The 25,061-nt window shown below is 42.2% G+C and overlaps 1 protein-coding gene across 2 annotated transcripts in view; it reads left to right on the top strand.

Moving 5' to 3' along the window:
• The window catches only part of mettl24 (methyltransferase like 24), a 27,128-nt gene continuing 2,067 nt past the window's right edge, over positions 1–25,061 (top strand). The window contains exons 1-5 of one of the 2 annotated variants that reach the window (XM_079584469.1): positions 1–116; positions 1,858–2,076; positions 16,400–16,498; positions 18,427–18,563; positions 22,869–23,097. In XM_079584469.1, the coding sequence (XP_079440595.1) occupies positions 1,906–2,076; positions 16,400–16,498; positions 18,427–18,563; positions 22,869–23,097 (636 nt within the window). In that variant the 5' untranslated portion in view covers positions 1–116; positions 1,858–1,905. The remainder of the gene's footprint in view (positions 117–1,857; positions 2,077–16,399; positions 16,499–18,426; positions 18,564–22,868; positions 23,098–25,061) is intronic. The other variant, XM_079584470.1, reaches the window with a different exon arrangement.

Raw genomic sequence — 25,061 nt, forward strand, 5'->3', positions numbered from 1 at the left:
CACACACACACACACACACTCGCAGAAGAAGAAGAAGAAGAAGATGTTCTCCAACACTGGACTCTGAGACGAACACACTCTGACATGAAGATCAGGAGATCAGGAAGAGAAGAGAGGTGAGCGCGATCTATTAACTAACGCTACTTCATATAGTTCGTGTTATCGTGCCTCCTTAAATAGTCTAATATTAACAGATGCAATAATATTAACCAAGATTAATAAATGCTTTGGAAGTATTTTAGTTTATGTTAACTTAACTGATTTTAACTAATGAAACCTTTTTGCAAAGTGTTTCCATTTAGTTTTATATCACAGTACTGTTATACATATTAATGGTGTGTGTGTGTCACAATATATATATTTTTTACAATATATTCAACATATTAATGTCTTTTTTTGTAAATCCAGAGAATGATAGATTGTACAAAATGTACTTTAACTTAATTTTTTGGGATCTTGATGGAATCGAATCAAAATATTAGATGATTCATATCAAATAAACGAATCTGTGTAGATTCAAATTATGAAAAATGAAATACGGTTTAGACTCTGATTCTGATAAACACACTTGCACATCATGCAACAGTTAATGCCAAAAGTTGACATTTTTGAGTGTACTCCGTGCTCTTTGTCGCTATGTTAAAGAGGTCATCATGACATGAGAAATCATATTTGCCTCGATCTTTTGACATATAAGAGATCAAAAACAGCTTGTTTTGATATTGTCTGATCTGTGATGTCACACGGGCAAGACATTTGCATATGCCCGCCTCCAGAGCAAGACATCGACCAATAGTTATACATAATCGCGTCATAGGCCCCGCCCATTGCCATTATAGGCCCCGCCCACTGTGTTCAGTCACAAACAGAAGCCATTATAATCACTGACGCTGATACACTGATTTTTTTATATGGATAATGTTTTCAAAACTCTTACTTGTGAGTTTCCTATGCAGCGACATTATCCAATCATAACAGTGGCGTATATACTGACAAGCCTTAAAGGAGCAGCGCATTAATAACGGATCATTTTTGACAGAGGCTCAGAACGACAGTTGAAAATAATCGTATGTTTTGCGCAAAAAACATTTTATTAACATTATAAGTAGTGCTGGACAACGGACATCGCAATTAATCGAATCCAAAATAAAAGTTTGTGTTTACATAATATATGTGTGTGTGTGTGTGTACTGTGTATAATTATTTTATATAATTTTATATTTTATATATATATATATATAAATACACAAATATGCATGTATATATTTAAGTAATATTTGCATGTACAGGTGAAATGCGAAAAAAATGTAATATCGTAATTCAACTTAAAACGTGAAGCTAATATATTATATAGACTCATTACATGCAAAGTGAGATATATCAAGCCTTTATTTGTTATAATTTTGATGATTATGGATTACAGCTTATGAAAACCTTTTCACAATATTCTAATTTTTCATAAGCTGTAAGTTTCAAAATTATAACAAATAAAGGCTTGAAATATCTCACTTTGCATGTAATGAGTCTATATAATATATTAGTTTCACCTTTTAAGTTGAATTACTGATTTATATTAACTTTTGCACCATATTCTCATTTTTCCAGTTTCACCTGCATGTAGCCTATATTTATACAATTTATATGAGATATAAATATAAATATTTAATATAAATAACAAATTTTTCGTAAAAATATATATGCAAGTGTATTATACACACATATATTATGTAAACACAAACTTTTATTTTGGATGCCATTAATCATTGCCAGCACTAATTATAAGTGAACCTCAAGAATAATTCCATGTCATGATATGTAATATGATAAAGCAGTGTGTTGTGTGCATGAATAACCCAGTGCAGACTCCGTGTGTGTGGAGCCGGAGGGATGGAGTGAGCCGCGAGGATGAACCGGTGTTCGCTGCTGCGCGCGGGTCTCCTGCTGTCTCTGCTGTGTGTCTGCGCTCGCGTCTACGTGCAGCTCCAGCGCTCGAGTCTGGCGCCGCCGGGTCGACTCCGGGAACGGCCCGTCACCATGGCAACAGAGGCTGCGTCCACGCCGGAGCATCGCCGACGGGTGAGGAAACTCAGATTAGTGATGGCAATAATTAAAACAATTACAAATAATTAAATTCAACTTTTTTTTTTTTTTTTACATAAACTAGGAGTGGCACTATATTAAAATAATTTAGTAAAGCAATTATAAATAATTAATTTAATTCAAATAAAATAATAATAATTGTTATGTACATGAACTAGGAGTATTAACAGTATTAAATAAAGCAATTTTAAATGATTAAATGAAACTTCTTTTTTTTTCTTAAATAAACTAGGAGTGGCACTATATTAAAATAATTAAAACAATTATAATTAAATTAATTAGAAACAAATAATTATACTTTTTATGTACAGTAGCCTACATAAACTAGGAGTGACATTATATTAAGAGTATTAAATAAAGCAATTTTAAATTATTAAATTAATTCAAATACAATAACTATACTTTTTATTTTCATAAACTAGGAGTGGCACTGTATTTAAATAATTAAATAAAAAATATATAAGTAATTAAATTCATTAATCAAAATAACAATACTTTTTATTTACATTAACTAGGAGTGGCACTATATTAAAACAATTCAATGAAATAATTATAAAAAAAAAAAAAAAAAAAAATAGTTAAATCCCTTAAGTTTGAGTTATTGAATGTTCATCAGGGTTTTTACTCACAAATAGCAATGAAATATGACATTGAGATGCACAGATTGATATTCACGCGCTTCTGCTCTCAGTTCTCCTGTTGCTGACGGTGCGTGTCAGAAAGACTCGCACACAGAAGCGTATTCATGCTCTACTGAAGACCTTCACACTCAGAGAGAGAGAGAGATGCAGAGCCTGACCTCTGACCTCTGAGTCTAACACACACAGATCCCCTTCAGTGCACTAAACCGACTCGTATAGAAATATGCATGATATAATGTTACAATCATGAGCTCATTACAGGGAAACTGAACCTCGGCTCTTTTTGTGAATATACCCGAGTCAAACTCTCGTGTGAAAGCATCATTAGAATGGAAACGCCACTTTTAGGATTGACCGTATTTTCGCTTTCGGTCAAATTGCCTTTTGAATGTGAGAGCACGGGGCGCTACTGTGATAGCATCAACATCTGTGTGTTTAAAGTGTGTGTGTGTGTGTGTTTCCCAGTGAGTGTGTTTGTGTGTTTCCCAGTGAGTGTGTGTGTGTGTTTCCCAGCGAGTGTGTTTGTGTGTTTCCCAGTGAGTGTGTTTGTGTGTTTCCCAGCGAGTGTGTTTGTGTGTTTCCCAGTGAGTGTGTTTGTGTGTTTCCCAGCGAGTGTGTTTGTGTGTTTCCCAGTGAGTGTGTTTGTGTGTTTCCCAGTGAGTGTGTTTGTGTGTTTCCCAGTGAGTGTGTTTGTGTGTTTCCCAGCGAGTGTGTTTGTGTGTTTCTCAGCGAGTGTGTTTGTGTGTTTCCCAGTGAGTGTTTCCCAGCGAGTGTGTGTGTGTGTTTCCCAGTGAGTGTGTTTGTGTGTTTCCCAGTGAGTGTGTTTGTGTGTTTCCCAGCGAGTGTGTTTGTGTGTTTCTCAGCGAGTGTGTTTGTGTGTTTCCCAGTGAGTGTGTTTGTGTGTTTCCCAGTGAGTGTGTTTGTGTGTTTCCCAGCGAGTGTGTTTGTGTGTTTCTCAGCGAGTGTGTTTGTGTGTTTCCCAGTGAGTGTGTTTGTGTGTTTCCCAGTGAGTGTGTTTGTGTGTTTCCCAGTGAGTGTGTTTGTGTGTTTCCCAGTGAGTGTGTGTGTGTGTTTCCCAGCGAGTGTGTTTGTGTGTTTCCCAGCGAGTGTGTTTGTGTGTTTCCCAGTGAGTGTTTCCCAGCGAGTGTGTGTGTGTGTTTCCCAGTGAGTGTGTTTGTGTGTTTCCCAGTGAGTGTGTTTGTGTGTTTCCCAGCGAGTGTGTTTGTGTGTTTCTCAGCGAGTGTGTTTGTGTGTTTCCCAGTGAGTGTGTTTGTGTGTTTCCCAGTGAGTGTGTTTGTGTGTTTCCCAGCGAGTGTGTTTGTGTGTTTCTCAGCGAGTGTGTTTGTGTGTTTCCCAGTGAGTGTTTCCCAGCGAGTGTGTGTGTGTGTTTCCCAGTGAGTGTGTTTGTGTGTTTCCCAGTGAGTGTGTTTGTGTGTTTCCCAGCGAGTGTGTTTGTGTGTTTCTCAGCGAGTGTGTTTGTGTGTTTCCCAGTGAGTGTGTTTGTGTGTTTCCCAGTGAGTGTGTTTGTGTGTTTCCCAGTGAGTGTGTTTGTGTGTTTCCCAGTGAGTGTGTTTGTGTGTTTCCCAGTGAGTGTGTTTGTGTGTTTCCCAGCGAGTGTGTTTGTGTGTTTCTCAGCGAGTGTGTTTGTGTGTTTCCCAGTGAGTGTGTTTGTGTGTTTCCCAGTGAGTGTGTTTGTGTGTTTCCCAGTGAGTGTGTTTGTGTGTTTCCCAGTGAGTGTGTGTGTGTGTTTCCCAGCGAGTGTGTTTGTGTGTTTCCCAGTGAGTGTGTGTGTGTGTTTCCCAGTGAGTGTGTTTGTGTGTTTCCCAGTGAGTGTGTTTGTGTGTTTCCCAGTGAGTGTGTTTGTGTGTTTCCCAGTGAGTGTGTTTGTGTGTTTCCCAGCGAGTGTGTTTGTGTGTTTCCCAGTGAGTGTGTTTGTGTGTTTCTCAGCGAGTGTGTTTGTGTGTTTCCCAGTGAGTGTTTCCCAGCGAGTGTGTGTGTGTGTTTCCCAGTGAGTGTGTTTGTGTGTTTCCCAGTGAGTGTGTTTGTGTGTTTCCCAGCGAGTGTGTTTGTGTGTTTCTCAGCGAGTGTGTTTGTGTGTTTCCCAGTGAGTGTGTTTGTGTGTTTCCCAGTGAGTGTGTTTGTGTGTTTCCCAGTGAGTGTGTTTGTGTGTTTCTCAGCGAGTGTGTTTGTGTGTTTCCCAGCGAGTGTGTTTGTGTGTTTCCCAGCGAGTGTGTTTGTGTGTTTCTCAGCGAGTGTGTTTGTGTGTTTCCCAGTGAGTGTGTTTGTGTATTTCCCAGTGAGTGTGTTTGTGTGTTTCTCAGCGAGTGTGTAAAAGTATCTTTTAGGATTGACCGTATTTTCGCTTTCGGTCAAATTGCCTTTTAAATGTGAGAGCACGGGCCGCTACTGTGATAGCATCAACATCTGTGTGTTTAAAGTGTGTGTGTGTGTGTGTTTCCCAGCGAGTGTGTTTGTGTGTTTCCCAGTGAGTGTGTGTGTGTGTTTCCCAGCGAGTGTGTTTGTGTGTTTCCCAGTGAGTGTGTTTGTGTGTTTCCCAGTGAGTGTGTTTGTGTGTTTCCCAGTGAGTGTGTTTGTGTGTTTCCCAGCGAGTGTGTTTGTGTGTTTCCCAGTGAGTGTGTTTGTGTGTTTCCCAGTGAGTGTGTTTGTGTGTTTCCCAGTGAGTGTGTTTGTGTGTTTCCCAGCGAGTGTGTGTGTGTGTTTCCCAGTGAGTGTGTTTGTGTGTTTCCCAGTGAGTGTGTTTGTGTGTTTCCCAGCGAGTGTGTTTGTGTGTTTCTCAGCGAGTGTGTTTGTGTGTTTCCCAGTGAGTGTGTTTGTGTGTTTCCCAGTGAGTGTGTTTGTGTGTTTCCCAGTGAGTGTGTTTGTGTGTTTCTCAGCGAGTGTGTTTGTGTGTTTCCCAGCGAGTGTGTTTGTGTGTTTCCCAGCGAGTGTGTTTGTGTGTTTCTCAGCGAGTGTGTTTGTGTGTTTCCCAGTGAGTGTGTTTGTGTGTTTCCCAGTGAGTGTGTTTGTGTGTTTCTCAGCGAGTGTGTTTGTGTGTTTCTCAGCGAGTGTGTTTGTGTGTTTCCCAGCGAGTGTGTTTGTGTGTTTCCCAGTGAGTGTGTTTGTGTGTTTCCCAGTGAGTGTGTTTGTGTGTTTCCCAGCGAGTGTGTTTGTGTGTTTCTCAGCGAGTGTGTTTGTGTGTTTCCCAGTGAGTGTGTTTGTGTGTTTCCCAGTGAGTGTGTTTGTGTGTTTCCCAGCGAGTGTGTTTGTGTGTTTCCCAGTGAGTGTGTTTGTGTGTTTCCCAGTGAGTGTGTTTGTGTGTTTCTCAGCGAGTGTGTTTGTGTGTTTCCCAGCGAGTGTGTTTGTGTGTTTCCCAGCGAGTGTGTTTGTGTGTTTCCCAGCGAGTGTGTTTGTGTGTTTCCCAGCGAGTGTGTTTGTGTGTTTCCCAGCGAGTGTGTTTGTGTGTTTCCCAGCGAGTGTGTTTGTGTGTTTCCCAGCGAGTGTGTTTGTGTGTTTCCCAGTGAGTGTGTTTGTGTGTTTCTCAGCGAGTGTGTTTGTGTGTTTCCCAGCGAGTGTGTTTGTGTGTTTCCCAGTGAGTGTGTTTGTGTGTTTCCCAGCGAGTGTGCTTGTGTGTTTCCCAGCGAGTGTGTTTGTGTTTCCCAGCGAGTGTGTTTGTGTGTTTCCCAGTGAGTGTGTTTGTGTGTTTCCCAGTGAGTGTGTTTGTGTGTTTCCCAGCGAGTGTGTTTGTGTGTTTCCCAGCGAGTGTGTTTGTGTGTTTCCCAGTGAGTGTGTTTGTGTGTTTCCCAGCGAGTGTGCTTGTGTGTTTCCCAGCGAGTGTGTTTGTGTGTTTCCCAGCGAGTGTGTTTGTGTGTTTCCCAGTGAGTGTGTTTGTGTGTTTCCCAGTGAGTGTGTTTGTGTGTTTCCCAGTGAGTGTGTGTGTGTGTTTCCCAGCGAGTGTGTTTGTGTGTTTCCCAGTGAGTGTGTTTGTGTGTTTCCCAGCGAGTGTGTGTGTGTGTTTCCCAGCGAGTGTGTTTGTGTGTTTCCCAGTGAGTGTGTTTGTGTGTTTCCCAGTGAGTGTGTTTGTGTGTTTCCCAGTGAGTGTGTTTGTGTCTTTCCCAGCGAGTGTGTTTGTGTGTTTCCCAGCGAGTGTGTTTGTGTGTTTCCCAGTGAGTGTGTGTGTGTGTTTCCCAGCGAGTGTGTTTGTGTGTTTCCCAGTGAGTGTGTGTGTGTGTTTCCCAGCGAGTGTGTTTGTGTGTTTCCCAGTGAGTGTGTTTGTGTGTTTCCCAGTGAGTGTGTTTGTGTGTTTCCCAGTGAGTGTGTTTGTGTGTTTCCCAGCGATTGTGTTTGTGTGTTTCCCAGTGAGTGTGTTTGTGTGTTTCCCAGTGAGTGTGTGTGTGTGTGTTTCTCAGCGAGTGTGTTTGTGTGTTTCCCAGCGAGTGTGTTTGTGTGTTTCCCAGTGAGTGTGTTTGTGTGTTTCCCAGCGAGTGTGTTTGTGTGTTTCCCAGCGAGTGTGTTTGTGTGTTTCCCAGCGAGTGTGTTTGTGTGTTTCCCAGCGAGTGTGTTTGTGTGTTTCCCAGTGAGTGTGTTTGTGTGTTTCCCAGCGAGTGTGTTTGTGTGTTTCCCAGTGAGTGTATTTGTGTGTTTCCCAGCGAGTGTGTTTGTGTTTCCCAGCGAGTGTGTTTGTGTGTTTCCCAGCGAGTGTGTTTGTGTGTTTCCCAGCGAGTGTGTTTGTGTGTTTCCCAGCGAGTGTGTTTGTGTGTTTCCCAGCGAGTGTGTTTGTGTGTTTCCCAGCGAGTGTGTTTGTGTGTTTCCCAGTGAGTGTGTTTGTGTGTTTCCCAGTGAGTGTGTTTGTGTTTTTCCCAGTGAGTGTGTTTGTGTGTTTCCCAGTGAGTGTGTTTGTGTGTTTCCCAGCGAGTGTGTTTTGTGTGTTTCCCAGCGAGTGTGTTTGTGTGTTTCCCAGCGAGTGTGTTTTGTGTGTTTCCCAGTGAGTGTGTTTGTGTGTTTCCCAGCGAGTGTGTTTGTGTGTTTCCCAGTGAGTGTGTTTGTGTGTTTCCCAGCGAGTGTGTTTGTGTGTTTCCCAGTGAGTGTGTTTGTGTGTTTCCCAGCGAGTGTGTTTGTGTGTTTCCCAGCGAGTGTGTTTGTGTGTTTCCCAGTGAGTGTGTTTGTGTGTTTCCCAGTGAGTGTGTTTGTGTGTTTCCCAGTTAGTGTGTTTGTGTGTTTCCCAGCGAGTGTGTTTGTGTGTTTCCCAGCGAGTGTGTTTGTGTGTTTCCCAGCGAGTGTGTTTGTGTGTTTCCCAGTGAGTGTGTTTGTGTGTTTCCCAGTGAGTGTGTTTGTGTGTTTCCCAGTGAGTGTGTTTGTGTGTTTCCCAGCGAGTGTGTTTGTGTGTTTCCCAGCGAGTGTGTTTGTGTGTTTCCCAGTGAGTGTGTTTGTGTGTTTCCCAGTGAGTGTGTGTGTGTGTTTCCCAGCGAGTGTGTTTGTGTGTTTCCCAGCGAGTGTGTTTGTGTGTTTCCCAGTGAGTGTGTTTGTGTGTTTCCCAGTGAGTGTGTTTGTGTGTTTCCCAGCGAGTGTGTTTGTGTGTTTCCCAGTGAGTGTGTTTGTGTGTTTCCCAGCGAGTGTGTTTGTGTGTTTCCCAGTGAGTGTGTTTGTGTGTTTCCCAGCGAGTGTGTTTGTGTGTTTCCCAGCGAGTGTGTGTGTGTGTTTCCCAGCGAGTGTGTTTGTGTGTTTCCCAGCGAGTGTGTTTGTGTGTTTCCCAGCGAGTGTGTGTGTGTGTTTCCCAGCGAGTGTGTTTGTGTGTTTCCCAGCGAGTGTGTTTGTGTGTTTCCCAGCGAGTGTGTTTGTGTGTTTCCCAGCGAGTGTGTTTGTGTGTTTCCCAGCGAGTGTGTGTGTGTGTTTCCCAGTGAGTGTGTGTGTGTGTTTCCCAGCGAGTGTGTGTGTGTGTTTCCCAGTGAGTGTGTTTGTGTGTTTCCCAGCGAGTGTGTGTGTGTGTTTCCCAGTGAGTGTGTGTGTGTGTTTCCCAGCGAGTGTGTTTGTGTGTTTCCCAGCGAGTGTGTTTGTGTGTTTCTCAGCGAGTGTGTGTGTGTGTTTCCCAGCGAGTGTGTTTGTGTGTTTCCCAGCGAGTGTGTTTGTGTGTTTCCCAGCGAGTGTGTTTGTGTGTTTTCCAGCGAGTGTGTGTGTGTGTTTCCCAGCGAGTGTGTTTGTGTGTTTCCCAGCGAGTGTGTGTGTGTGTTTCCCAGTGAGTGTGTTTGTGTGTTTCCCAGTGAGTGTGTTTGTGTGTTTCCCAGCGAGTGTGCTTGTGTGTTTCCCAGCGAGTGTGTTTGTGTGTTTCTCAGCAAGTGTGTTTGTGTGTTTCCCAGTGAGTGTGTTTGTGTGTTTCCCAGTGAGTGTGTTTGTGTGTTTCCCAGTGAGTGTGTTTGTGTGTTTCTCAGCGAGTGTGTTTCCCAGCGAGTGTGTTTGTGTGTTTCCCAGTGAGTGTGTTTGTGTGTTTCCCAGTGAGTGTGTTTGTGTGTTTCCCAGTGAGTGTGTTTGTGTGTTTCTCAGCGAGTGTGTTTCCCAGTGAGTGTGTTTGTGTGTTTCCCAGTGAGTGTGTTTGTGTGTTTCCCAGCGAGTGTGTGTGTGTGTTTCCCAGTGAGTGTGTTTGTGTGTTTCCCAGTGAGTGTGTTTGTGTGTTTCCCAGCGAGTGTGTTTGTGTGTTTCCCAGCGAGTGTGTTTGTGTGTTTCCCAGTGAGTGTGTTTGTGTGTTTCCCAGTGAGTGTGTTTGTGTGTTTCTCAGCGAGTGTGTTTGTGTGTTTCCCAGCGAGTGTGTTTGTGTGTTTCTCAGCGAGTGTGTTTGTGTGTTTCCCAGCGAGTGTGTTTGTGTGTTTCTCAGCGAGTGTGTTTGTGTGTTTCCCAGTGAGTGTGTGTGTGTGTTTCCCAGCGAGTGTGTTTGTGTGTTTCCCAGCGAGTGTGTTTGTGTGTTTCCCAGCGAGTGTGTTTGTGTGTTTCCCAGCGAGTGTGTTTGTGTGTTTCCCAGTGAGTGTGTTTGTGTGTTTCTCAGCGAGTGTGTTTGTGTGTTTCCCAGCGAGTGTGTTTGTGTGTTTCCCAGCGAGTGTGTTTGTGTGTTTCCCAGTGAGTGTGTTTGTGTGTTTCCCAGCGAGTGTGTTTGTGTGTTTCCCAGCGAGTGTGTTTGTGTGTTTCCCAGCGAGTGTGTTTGTGTGTTTCCCAGCGAGTGTGTTTGTGTCTTTCCCAGCGAGTGTGTTTGTGTGTTTCCCAGCGAGTGTGTTTGTGTGTTTCCCAGTGAGTGTGTGTGTGTGTTTCCCAGCGAGTGTGTTTGTGTGTTTCCCAGTGAGTGTGTGTGTGTGTTTCCCAGTGAGTGTGTTTGTGTGTTTCCCAGTGAGTGTGTTTGTGTGTTTCCCAGTGAGTGTGTTTGTGTGTTTCCCAGTGAGTGTGTTTGTGTGTTTCCCAGCGAGTGTGTTTGTGTGTTTCCCAGTGAGTGTGTTTGTGTGTTTCTCAGCGAGTGTGTGTGTGTGTTTCTCAGCGAGTGTGTTTGTGTGTTTCCCAGCGAGTGTGTTTGTGTGTTTCCCAGCGAGTGTGTTTGTGTGTTTCCCAGCGAGTGTGTTTGTGTGTTTCCCAGCGAGTGTGTTTGTGTGTTTCCCAGCGAGTGTGTTTGTGTGTTTCCCAGCGAGTGTGTTTGTGTGTTTCCCAGTGAGTGTGTTTGTGTGTTTCCCAGCGAGTGTGTTTGTGTTTCCCAGCGAGTGTGTTTGTGTGTTTCCCAGCGAGTGTGTTTGTGTGTTTCCCAGCGAGTGTGTTTGTGTGTTTCCCAGCGAGTGTGTTTGTGTGTTTCCCAGCTAGTGTGTTTGTGTGTTTCCCAGTGAGTGTGTTTGTGTGTTTCCCAGTGAGTGTGTTTCCCAGTGAGTGTGTTTGTGTGTTTCCCAGTGAGTGTGTTTGTGTGTTTCCCAGCGAGTGTGTTTTGTGTGTTTCCCAGCGAGTGTGTTTGTGTGTTTCCCAGCGAGTGTGTTTTGTGTGTTTCCCAGTGAGTGTGTGTGTGTGTTTCCCAGCGAGTGTGTTTGTGTGTTTCCCAGTGAGTGTGTTTGTGTGTTTCCCAGCGAGTGTGTTTGTGTGTTTCCCAGTGAGTGTGTTTGTGTGTTTCCCAGCGAGTGTGTTTGTGTGTTTCCCAGCGAGTGTGTTTGTGTGTTTCCCAGTGAGTGTGTTTGTGTGTTTCCCAGTGAGTGTGTTTGTGTGTTTCCCAGCGAGTGTGTTTGTGTGTTTCCCAGTGAGTGTGTTTGTGTGTTTCCCAGCGAGTGTGTTTGTGTGTTTCCCAGTGAGTGTGTGTGTGTGTTTCCCAGCGAGTGTGTTTGTGTGTTTCCCAGCGAGTGTGTTTGTGTGTTTCCCAGTGAGTGTGTTTGTGTGTTTCCCAGTGAGTGTGTTTGTGTGTTTCCCAGTTAGTGTGTTTGTGTGTTTCCCAGCGAGTGTGTTTGTGTGTTTCCCAGCGAGTGTGTTTGTGTGTTTCCCAGCGAGTGTGTTTGTGTGTTTCCCAGTGAGTGTGTTTGTGTGTTTCCCAGCGAGTGTGTTTGTGTGTTTCCCAGTGAGTGTGTTTGTGTGTTTCTCAGCGAGTGTGTTTGTGTGTTTCCCAGCGAGTGTGTTTGTGTGTTTCCCAGTGAGTGTGTTTGTGTGTTTCCCAGCGAGTGTGCTTGTGTGTTTCCCAGCGAGTGTGTTTGTGTGTTTCCCAGCGAGTGTGTTTGTGTGTTTCCCAGTGAGTGTGTTTGTGTGTTTCCCAGTGAGTGTGTTTGTGTGTTTCCCAGCGAGTGTGTTTGTGTGTTTCCCAGCGAGTGTGTTTGTGTGTTTCCCAGTGAGTGTGTTTGTGTGTTTCCCAGCGAGTGTGCTTGTGTGTTTCCCAGCGAGTGTGTTTGTGTGTTTCCCAGCGAGTGTGTTTGTGTGTTTCCCAGTGAGTGTGTTTGTGTGTTTCCCAGTGAGTGTGTTTGTGTGTTTCCCAGTGAGTGTGTTTGTGTGTTTCCCAGTGAGTGTGTTTGTGTGTTTCCCAGTGAGTGTGTTTGTGTGTTTCCCAGCGAGTGTGTGTGTGTGTGTTTCCCAGTGAGTGTGTTTGTGTGTTTTCCAGCGAGTGTGTTTGTGTGTTTCCCAGTGAGTGTGTTTGTGTGTTTCCCAGTGAGTGTGTTTGTGTGTTTCCCAGCGAGTGTGTTTGTGTGTTTCCCAGCGAGTGTGTTTGTGTGTTTCCCAGTGAGTGTGTTTGTGTGTTTCCCAGCGAGTGTGTTTGTGTGTTTCCCAGTGAGTGTGTTTGTGTGTTTCCCAGCGAGTGTGTTTGTGTGTTTCCCAGTGAGTGTGTTTGTGTGTTTCCCAGCGAGTGTGTTTGTGTGTTTCCCAGTGAGTGTGTTTGTGTGTTTCCCAGTGAGTGTGTTTGTGTGTTTCCCAGTGAGTGTGTTTGTGTGTTTCCCAGCGAGTGTGTTTGTGTGTTTCCCAGCGAGTGTGTTTGTGTGTTTCCCAGTGAGTGTGTTTGTGTGTTTCCCAGTGAGTGTGTCTGTGTGTTTCCCAGCGAGTGTGTTTGTGTGTTTCCCAGTGAGTGTGTTTGTGTGTTTCCCAGCGAGTGTGTTTGTGTGTTTCCCAGCGAGTGTGTTTGTGTGTTTCCCAGCGAGTGTGTTTGTGTGTTTCCCAGTGAGTGTGTTTGTGTGTTTCCCAGCGAGTGTGTTTGTGTGTTTCCCAGCGAGTGTGTTTGTGTGTTTCCCAGTGAGTGTGTTTGTGTGTTTCCCAGCGAGTGTGTTTGTGTGTTTCCCAGTTAGTGTGTTTGTGTGTTTCCCAGCGAGTGTGTTTGTGTGTTTCCCAGCGAGTGTGTTTGTGTGTTTCCCAGCGAGTGTGTTTGTGTGTTTCCCAGTGAGTGTGTTTGTGTGTTTCCCAGTGAGTGTGTTTGTGTGTTTCCCAGTGAGTGTGTTTGTGTGTTTCCCAGCGAGTGTGTTTGTGTGTTTCCCAGCGAGTGTGTTTGTGTGTTTCCCAGCGAGTGTGTTTGTGTGTTTCCCAGTGAGTGTGTTTGTGTGTTTCCCAGCGAGTGTGTTTGTGTGTTTCCCAGTGAGTGTGTTTGTGTGTTTCCCAGTGAGTGTGTGTGTGTGTTTCCCAGTGAGTGTGTGTGTGTGTTTCCCAGTGAGTGTGTTTGTGTGTTTCCCAGCGAGTGTGTTTGTGTGTTTCCCAGTGAGTGTGTTTCCCAGTGAGTGTGTTTGTGTGTTTCCCAGTGAGTGTGTTTGTGTGTTTCCCAGCGAGTGTGTTTGTGTGTTTCCCAGTGAGTGTGTTTGTGTGTTTCCCAGTGAGTGTGTTTGTGTGTTTCCCAGTGAGTGTGTTTGTGTGTTTCCCAGTGAGTGTGTTTGTGTGTTTCCCAGTGAGTGTGTTTGTGTGTTTCCCAGCGAGTGTGTTTGTGTGTTTCCCAGCGAGTGTGTTTGTGTGTTTCCCAGTGAGTGTGTGTGTGTGTTTCCCAGCGAGTGTGTTTGTGTGTTTCCCAGCGAGTGTGTTTGTGTGTTTCCCAGTGAGTGTGTTTGTGTGTTTCCCAGTGAGTGTGTTTGTGTGTTTCCCAGCGAGTGTGTTTGTGTGTTTCCCAGTGAGTGTGTTTGTGTGTTTCCCAGCGAGTGTGTGTGTGTGTGTTTCCCAGTGAGTGTGTTTGTGTGTTTCCCAGCGAGTGTGTTTGTGTGTTTCCCAGTGAGTGTGTTTGTGTGTTTCCCAGCGAGTGTGTGTGTGTGTGTTTCCCAGTGAGTGTGTTTGTGTGTTTCCCAGCGAGTGTGTTTGTGTGTTTCCCAGTGAGTGTGTTTGTGTGTTTCCCAGTGAGTGTGTGTCTAACACGAGGACACAGCGCAGGAAAGCTTCAGGAACTGATTAAATCCAGATGTGCAAACTGAGCCGATCCAGCTCCGGCCAAGAAACACGTTCATGAATCCACTCGATCTCTGTCGGCCTTCAAGAGCCTCTGTTCAGCAGTATTATAGTAAAGTGAGACGCTAATTATATATATATATATATACAGTATACTTGATTTAAAAAATAACTAAAACTAAAGTAAAAACCAAACTAGTATAAAAAAACTTGCAAAAACATTACCTAAATAAAAAATAAATGAATATATTTATATATATTCATTTATTTTTGATTTAGCTAAAGTTTTTGCAAGTTTTTTTTATACTAGTTCGGTTTTTACTTTAGTTTTAGTTATTTTTAAATCAAGTTAAACTAAATTAAAATAAGAAATTAGGGGTGAAATAAAAATTATTAGATTTATTTTAGCAGGGTTACAAACTAAAACCATAAAATACATTTTCGTTAATTAAAATCAGCGTTACTTTAGTATAATTGAGATACTATTATAGTTTTATATATATATATTTTGAATCTGTTTTTATTTTTAATATTTCCTGTTTTCATTTTAGTTTGACTAATTTAGCATGTTTTTGACCTTTATAATAGTTTTTAAAAAATATATGTCTATATAGTTAAAAAAAAAATGTATTTCAGTTTTGGTCATCATAAAGTGAAACTAAAATAATATGAATTATTTTTTAAATTTCAGTTAACTTTATTTATTTAAAATATATGTTTTAGTAAACTATAATAACTCTGCTTGAAATAAAGGTTAAATAAAATAAAATAAAATAAAATGGTTGCAACATTTCTTGTTTCCATTTCCATCTTGATATACTACAATAACTAAAAACTAAAATAATAATTAATAAAAACTATATAGACATATTTTTCAAACATAACTAATACAAATGAAAATACTAAAAAACTTTAACTAAAAATCAAAATATTCAAAATATGAATAGAATGTAAAATCTTAAAATCCTAGGATCGCACGGCTCCCGGTAGACACGTGTGTGCATATGTTTATGAAGTCGCCTGAGAGGATGATGAAGATGATGAAGATGTGACTCTCTCCTGAAATAACCCAGATGTTGCCCTGATGCTGAACTCGGGTTTGTTTGACGTCCGTAAGAGGGACGGGAACATGCAGATGTGTGTGGATCTGGACTTCTCTAACTAACCAATAGAAATAACAGTAAAGAGCTGGAGAAATAGAGTTACACACGCTGGAGGAACACACACGCATTTCTGCGGGACACACCAGCATCACGGATCTGTGCTAATATTGATAACAGATATACTTACTGATGATGTTTGTGCTGCTGTTTTCCCGCCAAAACGACATCACTTCCTGGCGGATGATGATGATGTCATTGAGGAAAGTGGAAAGCGATATTGGAAACTGATCATCAATCTGAGACAAAATTCTCAAGACAACTGGTTTGGTTTTAGTTGGATAACGATCAAAATTAACTTATTAAATTATAATAACTTATTATCAATTATATCTTTGGATCTTTACAAGAGGGGGGGGGGGGTACTCTGAGTGTATCGATTAATCGCAATTAATCACATCTAATCTAACATACAAGTTTTGTTTTGTCATACAATGTTTTGATCATTTTGTTGTGTATTTTTGTAATTTATATTAGCCAGGTTCTTTAATGTCTATATAGTTTATACATTTTACTTTAGTTTTAGTTATATTACATAATTACATTATATGTTCATGACAATTAATTATTAATAGTGCGGTTAAACTGATTAATCACATCCAACATAAAAGTTTGTATATATATATATATATATACACATACACACAATTATTTCTATATTTTATTTCTAAACTTTTATAGTGGATGTGATTAATTTAATTAATTAATCTATTAATATTAATAAATATTAAATAAATAAACAAACAAATGAATGAATAAATTAGTGTTTCTTTGTAAGTTAGTCCCGCACTGGAAACATGAAAAAAAAAAATCTACACAAAAGTAATAAAAAGATCAAAGTAATAAAATTATAAAAATAATAAAAGTTCACCTGTTTAGTTCAATATTTTATACAGTGTTTTAAGACCAGTGTTGTTATTTTTAACTAAAACTACAAAAATAAAAATTGGTGATTGAAATAAAGCTGAAATAAAATCAAATATAAATATTAGGTGATATTAAACCTTGAAATAAATAAATACATGTTTAAGTTAAAATACTAAAATTACAAAAACTAAAACTGAAACAAAAAAAATGATCTGAAGCCAAACAGACACGTGAAAAACAGAAAACTGATAAAAATGACACACAAAAAAATCTAAATTTCGAAAATAAAAAAATAAAAGCTGATTCAAAATATGTATAAAAATGATAATTAAAACAAAACACAATCCTGAGCTCTCAGACAGTCATAAACTAGTTCCAGATCTTCACTAATGAATCTTCCTGTAAGTGATGTCATGTCTTTTATTGTGAAAATTGTTCCTTTTGTAGTTCTGTTCACGGTCTTTGTAGTTCTTTTGTTCTTGCTAGTTAGACTCGTGTTATCTAATTACTTCTGTTATTTAACCTGTTCATTCTCACCAGCACGGATTATTGTCTGAATGTTCATTTGTTCTAATGTTCGTGAGCGCTCTACGTCATGTGTTCTGCGCTCACGCCGTGAATTACTGTTTTTTGAGCCAGTAAACATCATTTTAACCTGCATCCAGACCCGGACTCTAACTCAGCTCTAACTCACGCTACACTTCCTGTGGGATTCAGGACACATTTATGAGCTGCAGAATCTCAGATAAGATACACAGTTTTCACTCATCACCAGACTGCTGTGTATCCGTGCAGATTCCCCGCTGGAAGATCGACCTGGAGCCGTGGGCCGCCGAGACTCGCGGTTTACAGGAGGAAGCCCGTCGGTTCCTCAGATACATCTCTACACCACAGGTACAACCTCACGCTATCTCACGACCTATTCGCATTCGTACGAGGGATTAAAAGTGGCTAATTCGTACGTTCTTACTCGTACGATTGGTCTAAACCCACGTGATGGGAAGGTTTAGGGGCGGGGTCAGGTGTACGTGACCCACGTGATGGGAAGGTTTAGGGGCGGGGTCAGGTGTACGTGACCCACGTGATGGGAAGGTTTAGGGGCGGGGTCAGGTGTACGTGACCCACGTGATGGGAAGGTTTAGGGGCGGGGTCAGGTGTACGTGACCCACGTGATGGGTAGGTTTAGGGGCGGGGTCAGGTGTACGTGACCCACGTGATGGGTAAGTTTAGGGGCGGGGTCAGGTGTACGTGACCCACGTGATGGGTAGGTTTAGGGGCGGGGTCAGGTGTACGTACCCACGTGATGGGTAAGTTTAGGGGCGGGGTCAGGTGTACGTGACCCACGTGATGGGTAGGTTTAGGGGCGGGGTCAGGTGTACGTGACCCACGTGATGGGTAGGTTTAGGGGCGGGGTAAGGTGTACGTGACCCACGTGATGGGTAGGTTTAGGGGCGGGGTCAGGTGTACGTGACCCACGTGATGGGTAGGTTTAGGGGCGGGGTCAGGTGTACGTGACCCACGTGATGGGTAGGTTTAGGGGCGGGGTCAGGTGTACGTGACCCACGTGATGGGTAGGTTTAGGGGCGGGGTCAGGTGTACGAATTAATACGAATTTGGCAACTTGTAAAATATATACGATTTAGCAAAAATCGAATCAGCCACCTCGTAAAATTCCTACGAATTGCCGTGAGATCAGGTTGGTACAACCCTACGCTTAAAGTTAAAGTGCACTATTATGCTTTTTTAACGTCTCCTACATCAGCTTTACATTCATCCAAGGCCAAAAAACACTTTCATTTTCTCATAATACACATTGCAGAATCACTGTGTCGGAAACGGTTCGTTCGAAGATTCAGTCTCTCTAAACTCCGCCTCTCTGAGAGCTGCTCTGCTCTGATTGGTCAGAAATCTAAACACTCATTATCATATCTGAATCTCAGCTCTTGATACACAGTGATACGAACAGTAACGATGGCGTGGGTTTTACCCAATTGTCCACCTTCCGGTCTCCCTCGTGAACCCAACACTGAAGTGACTAAACTGCAGTTCCTCCACTGGCCACTAGAGTCCGGCTGCAGAAGAGACTCAGTCCCATAGACCCGCATGTTAAAATCCTCAACTTTACAGCAGAATAAAACATGTTTAAAAGTGGTTTTGGTCTATATAGCTAATCTTGCCCTTCATGACGACTGTGAGGGGGGTGAATATTTTTATAACTCATCCGTTTAAATTATATTAAGCCTTAAAGTTCTGCATAATTAAGGGCGTGGCCACTTGAGTGACAGGTGGATTGCCGCTGATGTCACTACTAGCGTTTGTCTGCTAGCGTTAGCATCACGTCACCTCAGCTAATCCGCCTCACTGCACATGCTCGTTTATCCTTGAGTGACGCGCGGCCAAGATGGCGACGGCCGGCTCCGCCCACTTTGGCCTTCAGAAACACTACGGGTGACGTCACACACACTACACACATATTTATATACAGTCTATGGTTTTATCGTATCAATCTCAGAAAACATCGTCTTCTCGACATGAACAACACGAACCAAACTCTTCCAGTCTCAGATACACTAGTGTTTGAGGGCGGAGCTAAGAGACGCTGTTCAGCCAATCAAGACCACAGGCTGGCATTATGCAAATTAGCTACAAAACTACAGATTGAGCAGGAAGTGAGACTGAATTACAAACATTACTTCATTTATCTGCACTTTGAAACGTTTGCAGCTCTCTCACACACTACATGACAGGGAACATCAGAAAGGCATAATATGTGCACTTTAAAGCCAGATGATGAATGATGGATCTTCGGTGTGTGTTTGAAGGTGTCCTGTGAGAGACCGGCGTCTGTGCCGCCCCTGTTCGACAGAGAGGATCATGGGTCGTGGGTTCTGTGTTTGGACCACAGGTTCAGTCTGGCCCAGCGAATCGCGTCGAAACACTGCCGCGTTTATTCTCTCAGGTCAGTCTAACGCTTCTTCCATCTGTGTGTGACACGTGGACGAATCCAGCGCTTAAAGCTTGATTATATGTCAGTGTGGTGTTCTTAACCCTCGTGCACGGTTCGATCTCGGTGTACACCCTTTATGGAGCGGGTCAAATTGACCCTAATTGGATTCAATACAATTCCTCAAAAATCACACTATGAAAAAAAAACAAAGATTCAGGTACTTTTAATATCAACATAAAGAAAAATGAACATATGATTTATGAAAATGTTTTTTAACCATTTTTTAAAACAGTTTTGTTATGACAAAATTTTATTATCATTGATTAAAGGTAGGGTAGGTAAGAATTGTCTAAAAAAACTTTTCTTCAAATTGGCTTAAACTGTCTTTATATACCAATACATCATTAAAATGTAAGTACTTTGAAAAAGAGAGTATGTCACAACTTTTCATTTTCTGTCGGTCTTAGTACACGATGTAACTACAGAAGAGTCAAGTTTTAAATAGGAAAAATATCGAAACTCTTTGGTAATTTTTTTGAGCGAGATGCTAACGGTCTAATCAGATTCAATGATCTATGCTAAGCTATGCTAACAGTGCTGCCGCCAGACCCGGAGATCGGCTGAACGGATTCGACAACCGTAAAACTGTTTAACTCTCGGGGAGCTGGACAATGAGCATATTTATAAACAAAAGTGTTCCTTTAAGGCAAGAAACCTGCATAGTTCACCTTTAAAGGAGAACTCCGGTCAATTTTAACATTGAGCTCAAATTTTAGTAAATTTGGAGTGCTGTCAATACAGAGAACAATGACAAAAATCGGTGTTGCCTACACCGTGTTATCCTATTTAAAAAATTTGCACCCTGTTGACTTGAATGGGGCAAGTTTTAAACCTGCTTTTATTTCTCTTATCATCCGTGGTGTGTCATTACAAGTGCCCAGCCATGTTGAGTGATTCCTTCAGAGTGAACACGAGTGAATCTGACTGCAGTAGATGTGAAAGATATGAATAAAAATGATGTTATATCAGCCAGCGCACAGACCTGTATTTAGTTCCTGTTTTCGGTGGAAGTCCAAAGTAGTCGATTGTCGAGTTCACGCGCGTGATCATAGTAACTAAACCTATGCACGTGAACTCGACAATCGACTACTTTGGACTTCTACCGAAAACAGGAACTAAATACAGGTCTGTGCGCTGGCTGATATAACATCATTTTTATTCATATCTTTCACATCTACTGCAGTCAGATTCACTCGTGTTCACTCTGAAGGAATCACTCAACATGGCTGGGCACTTGTAATGACACATCAAGGATGATAAGACTAAGAACTGGTTAAGTTTAAAACTTGCCCCATTCAAGTCAATAGGGTGTAAATTTTAAAAAGAGGATAACACAGTGTAGGCAACACCGATTTTTGTCGTTGTTCTCTGTATTGACAGCACTCCAAATTTACTAAAAATTGAGCTCAATGTTAAAATTGACCGGAGTTCTCCTTTAAGACAAACCATGTGTAAATTCAAGTCAACACCATTGCTAAGTATTTTCTGTGTATAGGCGCGTGTGTGTGTGTGTGTGTGTGTGTGTGTGCGTGTGTGTGTGTGTGTGCGTGTGAAACTCCTGCCCTGCAGCTTCTCCTCAGTCAGACTTCATTAGCAAACGTTGTTTATACGGACCGGCGGCTGCAGACACTTCTGACATGACACGCCCTCATACATTCATCATATATAAACATACTTTTTTATTCCTCTTTTTAGTCAACTTTAGCATGTGTGTGTTCACTTATTCTAAGCACTATATATATATATATATGAAGAGTTCAGATGCAAACCCCTCTGAGTGCCGTCTGAACTTTCTTCTAGAATGAGACTTTATATCAAGCTTATATATTTAAATTCAGTAATTTCACTTAAATGACAATTAATAGGTAATTTGCATTGCCATTTAAGTGAACTTACTGACCTTAAATATACAGCTTGATACAAATTATCATTCTAGAAGAAAATTTCAGATGGCACTTCACTCTTCATATATAAACACAATTAATTAAAGGATGTACAAAGCCTTAATTTTGACCCTGAGTGAGATGAATTTAGCCGACACTTTTTAATGGGTCTCAGTAAAGGCGATGGTTTAACAGCCAAAGCCACTCGTGTAGAGTCTGAGAGGATCCAGAGACTCGGATGCAGACTCTCGCTCATCACTCGGTCCTCATTACGGAGTCAGCGAGTTCAGCCGCTCATGAACGCAGGAGTCGCTGCTCAGGCACGTCTGGCCGGTGTCCTCCAGCTCAAACACACTCCAGATCTGATGCTGTTTAAGTCACGCTCTTCTCCACACACTCCGTGCTCTGTAACATGACTTATAAAACCTGATTAAATAGTCGTTATGCACATCGAGTATTCACAATAGCAACCTCCTACTCTTACTCTACAGAATATATATATACTCAACATAGTGTGCAAATAAATGACACTACATTTGCACAACATATGCACGGAGTAACTGTTGCTGAATTCACACAGACCCGATTCTCCACATTTAGATGTTTTTAGAGAAATGAAGGATTATAGATGAAATACTGCAGCTTTGTTCTCGAGATGACTCCACTGTTTGACATGATTATTATCATACATACTATTTAAAAGAGCTAGTGTTTATTCTTTGCTGTATGCTAGTATTCTATGTATTAATGCATAATACTAATGTCGCTATATAATCAAACTGTATTAAGATAATTTGATAATAATAATGATTATTATCTTAAAAAAATATATATTCTGCTCTTTTTTCAGGGTTCTTATAATTAACAAAAAAAACTAATAAAAATGTAATTTGATCTTTAACTGAAATAAAATAAAACAAAAAAATATATATATAAACATTTATCAATTTATTAGGTTCAAGTGATATACTAAAATAATTAAAACAAAAAATGAATTAAAAGAATAATTAAAATTATATATATCAATTTGATGTAGTAAAATAAGCTAAAATTCTAAATTAATAATATACTATATATATATATTTATTATTATTTTTTTAATTATTATATGTTTGCAATGAACAAATCAAACAAGAGTATTGGACATATCTCAACACAACAAATGTTTCAAGTGGTTTCCCCAAATCCAACAGTTTTGTTTCATCGCTCCACAGAACAGAATCCAAAACTTCTGTGGCTTATTTATATGATTTTGAGCATATTGGAGCTGATTTTTCCTCACGCTTTTGTGTCAGTGGAGGTGTGGAGTTCTGGCATGCGTACTAACACCTCAGTGTGTGTGCCACCACGTCTCCTGCAGTCACCCCGGGGGTTTCTGCCAGTCCAGGAGTGTAACCACGGCTCCTTTAACTTTGAACTTGTGAACTCTGCTTCCAGCGGCGTCTCGATGAACATTTAGTGCCTTCGCTGTCTTTTTAAATCCGGTTCCTTGTTTGTGAAGTGTGATGAATCTTCTCTTTTTGGACCATTTTTTTGACTTATCCATATTTCTAACATGCAGTTGTCAAACGTGACACTCCACAAACCTCTCCAGTTCAGACGCTTCATGTGTTCTAGCTCACGCACACCTGTCGACACTAATGAAGCCCTTGATGAGTGAGACGACACCCGTTCTGCAGATCTGAGCTGTGAGACGGATTCTGTTCAGGGGGTTGGGGAATTTTGGGGAAACCACATTTGTTGTGTTGAGCTATTTAAATTCTGTAAAATATGCGTGTGTGTGTGTGTATGTGCGTGTGTGCACGTGTGCGTGCGTGCGTGTGTGTGTGTACGTGTGTGTGCGTGTGTGTGCGTGGTGTGCGTGTGTGTGTGTGTGTATGTGCGTGTGTGCACACGTGTGTGTGTGTGCGTGCGTGCGTGCATGTGTGTGTGTGTGTTTGTGTATGTGTGTGTGTGTTGTGCGCGTGGTGTGTGCGTGTGTGCACGTGTGCGTGTGTATGTGCGTGCGTGCGTGTGTGTTGTGTGTGTGTGTGCGTGCATGCATGTCTGTTTGTCTGCCTGTGTGTGTGTGTGTGCGTGTGTGTGTGTGTGTGGTGCGTGTGGTGTTTGCGTCTGTGTGTGTGTGCGCACGTGTGTGTGTGTGTGCGTGCGTGCGTGCGTGTTTGTGTATGTGTGTGCGTGTGTGTGGAGTGCGTACGTGTGTGCGTGGTGTGTGCGTGTGTGTACACGTGTGCGTGTGTATGTGCGTGCGTGTGTGTGTGTGTGTTGTGTGTGCGCGTGTGTGTGTGCGTGCATGTCTGTTTGTCTACCTGTGTGTGTGTGTGTGTGTGCGTGTGTGTGGTGTTTGCGTCTGTGTGTGTGCGTGTGCATGTAGGCTGGCAGCGGATGACGACGGGCTGGAGCGGATGCTGGCCGGATCCGGCTGTGAGGTTCACTGCTTCGACCCGAGTCTCAGATCTGCTCATCTACAGGAGGAACACATGTGGCTCCACCGGCTCTCCGTCGACTGGAGGGACCCGAACCCTGACAGACTCCACGCACACACACACACACACAGCAGGAGGAAGATCAAGGACATACTCAACAGCTTCGGCCACAGACAGGTGACACACACACACACACTAACCCGACCCCCAAACCTACCCATCACTCGCTCTCTTTCACACACACACTCTCTCTCTCTCTCACTCACACACACACACTAACCCGACCCCTAAACTTACCCATCTCTCACTTACTCTCTCTCTCGCTCACACACACACACACACACACACACACACTAACCCAACCCCTAAACCTACCCATCACACACACACACACACACACTAACCCGACCCCTAAACCTACCCATCACTCACTCTCTCTCTCTCACAAACACACTGTCTCTCTCTCTCTCTCACTCACACACACACACACACACACACTCTCCGACACACACACAATAAATGTGTGTATTTCTGTCTGGTGGTATAACACTTAAATCGTTTAATCGCAGCTGTAAAGACACTATCATGAACTCAGAGGTTGTGTGTGTGTGTGTGTGTGTGTGTGTGTGTGTGTGTGTGTGTGTGTGTGTGTGTGTGTGCGTGTGCCTGAGACGCATAATTTCCTGCAAACACACCTGAAGCTTCACGTTTGCTTTCAGGGAGAATCAGTGTGTGTGTGTGTGTGTGTGTGTGTGTGTGTGTGTGTGTGTGTGTGTGTGTGTGTGTGTGTGTGTGTGTGTGTGTGTGTGTGTGTGTGTGTGTGTGTGTGTGTGTGTGTGTGACGTGGCCGATCTGCCTGAGAAACAGAAACAGAGAGAACGCATAAAGCAGGAAGCTAATGAATAAAACATGTGCTTGTAATTATGGCAGAGGGTGTTATAGATTTATGACTTCTGCATATGGATGTTCTGAAGCAGCGTTTGAGAGCCAGAACCTCAGTTTCTTACACGATCTGATTCAGTGCATGACAACTAATGACAACTAATGACAACTGGTTTGGTCAAATCGAACTACAGCTGTCGCGATTAATCGCATCTAACATCAAAGTTTGAACATGTGTGTGTGTGTGTGTAAATATATACACACACACATATTTACAAACTTATGTTAGATGCGATTAATCGCGACAGCTGTAGTTTAAACTAAATGTCTTCATAGTTTAAAGACAGATAATTTTAATTTCTAATCTAATCTAAACACAATTATAAAACATCCTGGAGTTTAATAAAGAGACGAGACTCAGAGAGGACAGTCAGAGTTTCTGACGGCTGCTGGTTTCATCTCTCATGGGTGTGTGTGTGTGTGTGTGTGTTCAGTAACTCGGGTCAGTCTCTGCACTGTTCCGTCCTCAATAAAGTGTCCTACTTCTCCTCGTCCCGCTTAAAGAGACAGAACCAGGCCGGCTTTTATGTGATTTATTTTTATTTTTTATATAGTTTAATAATGTTCTCCAAGGTTTTAACAATGAGTGTTTGATTACTATTGACTGTTTTATTGTGTTAGTAAGGTGTCCTTGAGTGTCATGTAAGGCGCCTATAAATAAAATGTATTATTATTATTAGAGCTCAATTTTTAGTAAATTTGGAGTGCTGTCAATACAGAGAACAACGACAAAAATCGGTGTTGCCTACACCGTGTTATCCTCTTTTTAAAATCTGCACCCTATTGACTTGAATGGGGTCTAATTTTAAACCTGCTTTTATTTCTCTTATCATCCTTGATGTGTCATTACAAGTGCCCAGCCATGTTGAGTGATTCCTTCAGAGTGAACACGAGTGACTCTGACTGCAGTAGATGTGAAAGATATGAATAAAAATGATGTTAATTCAACAAGCGCACATATTTACTTCCTGTTTTCGGTCGAAGTCCAAAGTAGTCGATTGTCGAGTTCACGTGCGTGATCATAGGTAACTAAACCTGTGCGCGTGAACTCGACAATCGATAACACGGTGTAGGCAACACCGATTTTTGTCGTTGTTCTCTGTATTGACAGCACTCCAAATTTACAAAAAATTGAGCTCAATGTTAAAATTGACCGGAGTTCTCCTTTAACACCCGCCAAACGCGGCTAAAAATCAACA

Source organism: Phoxinus phoxinus, assembly GCF_949152265.1.
Source record: "Phoxinus phoxinus genome assembly, chromosome: 16".
NCBI classification, from domain to species: domain Eukaryota; kingdom Metazoa; phylum Chordata; class Actinopteri; order Cypriniformes; family Leuciscidae; genus Phoxinus; species Phoxinus phoxinus.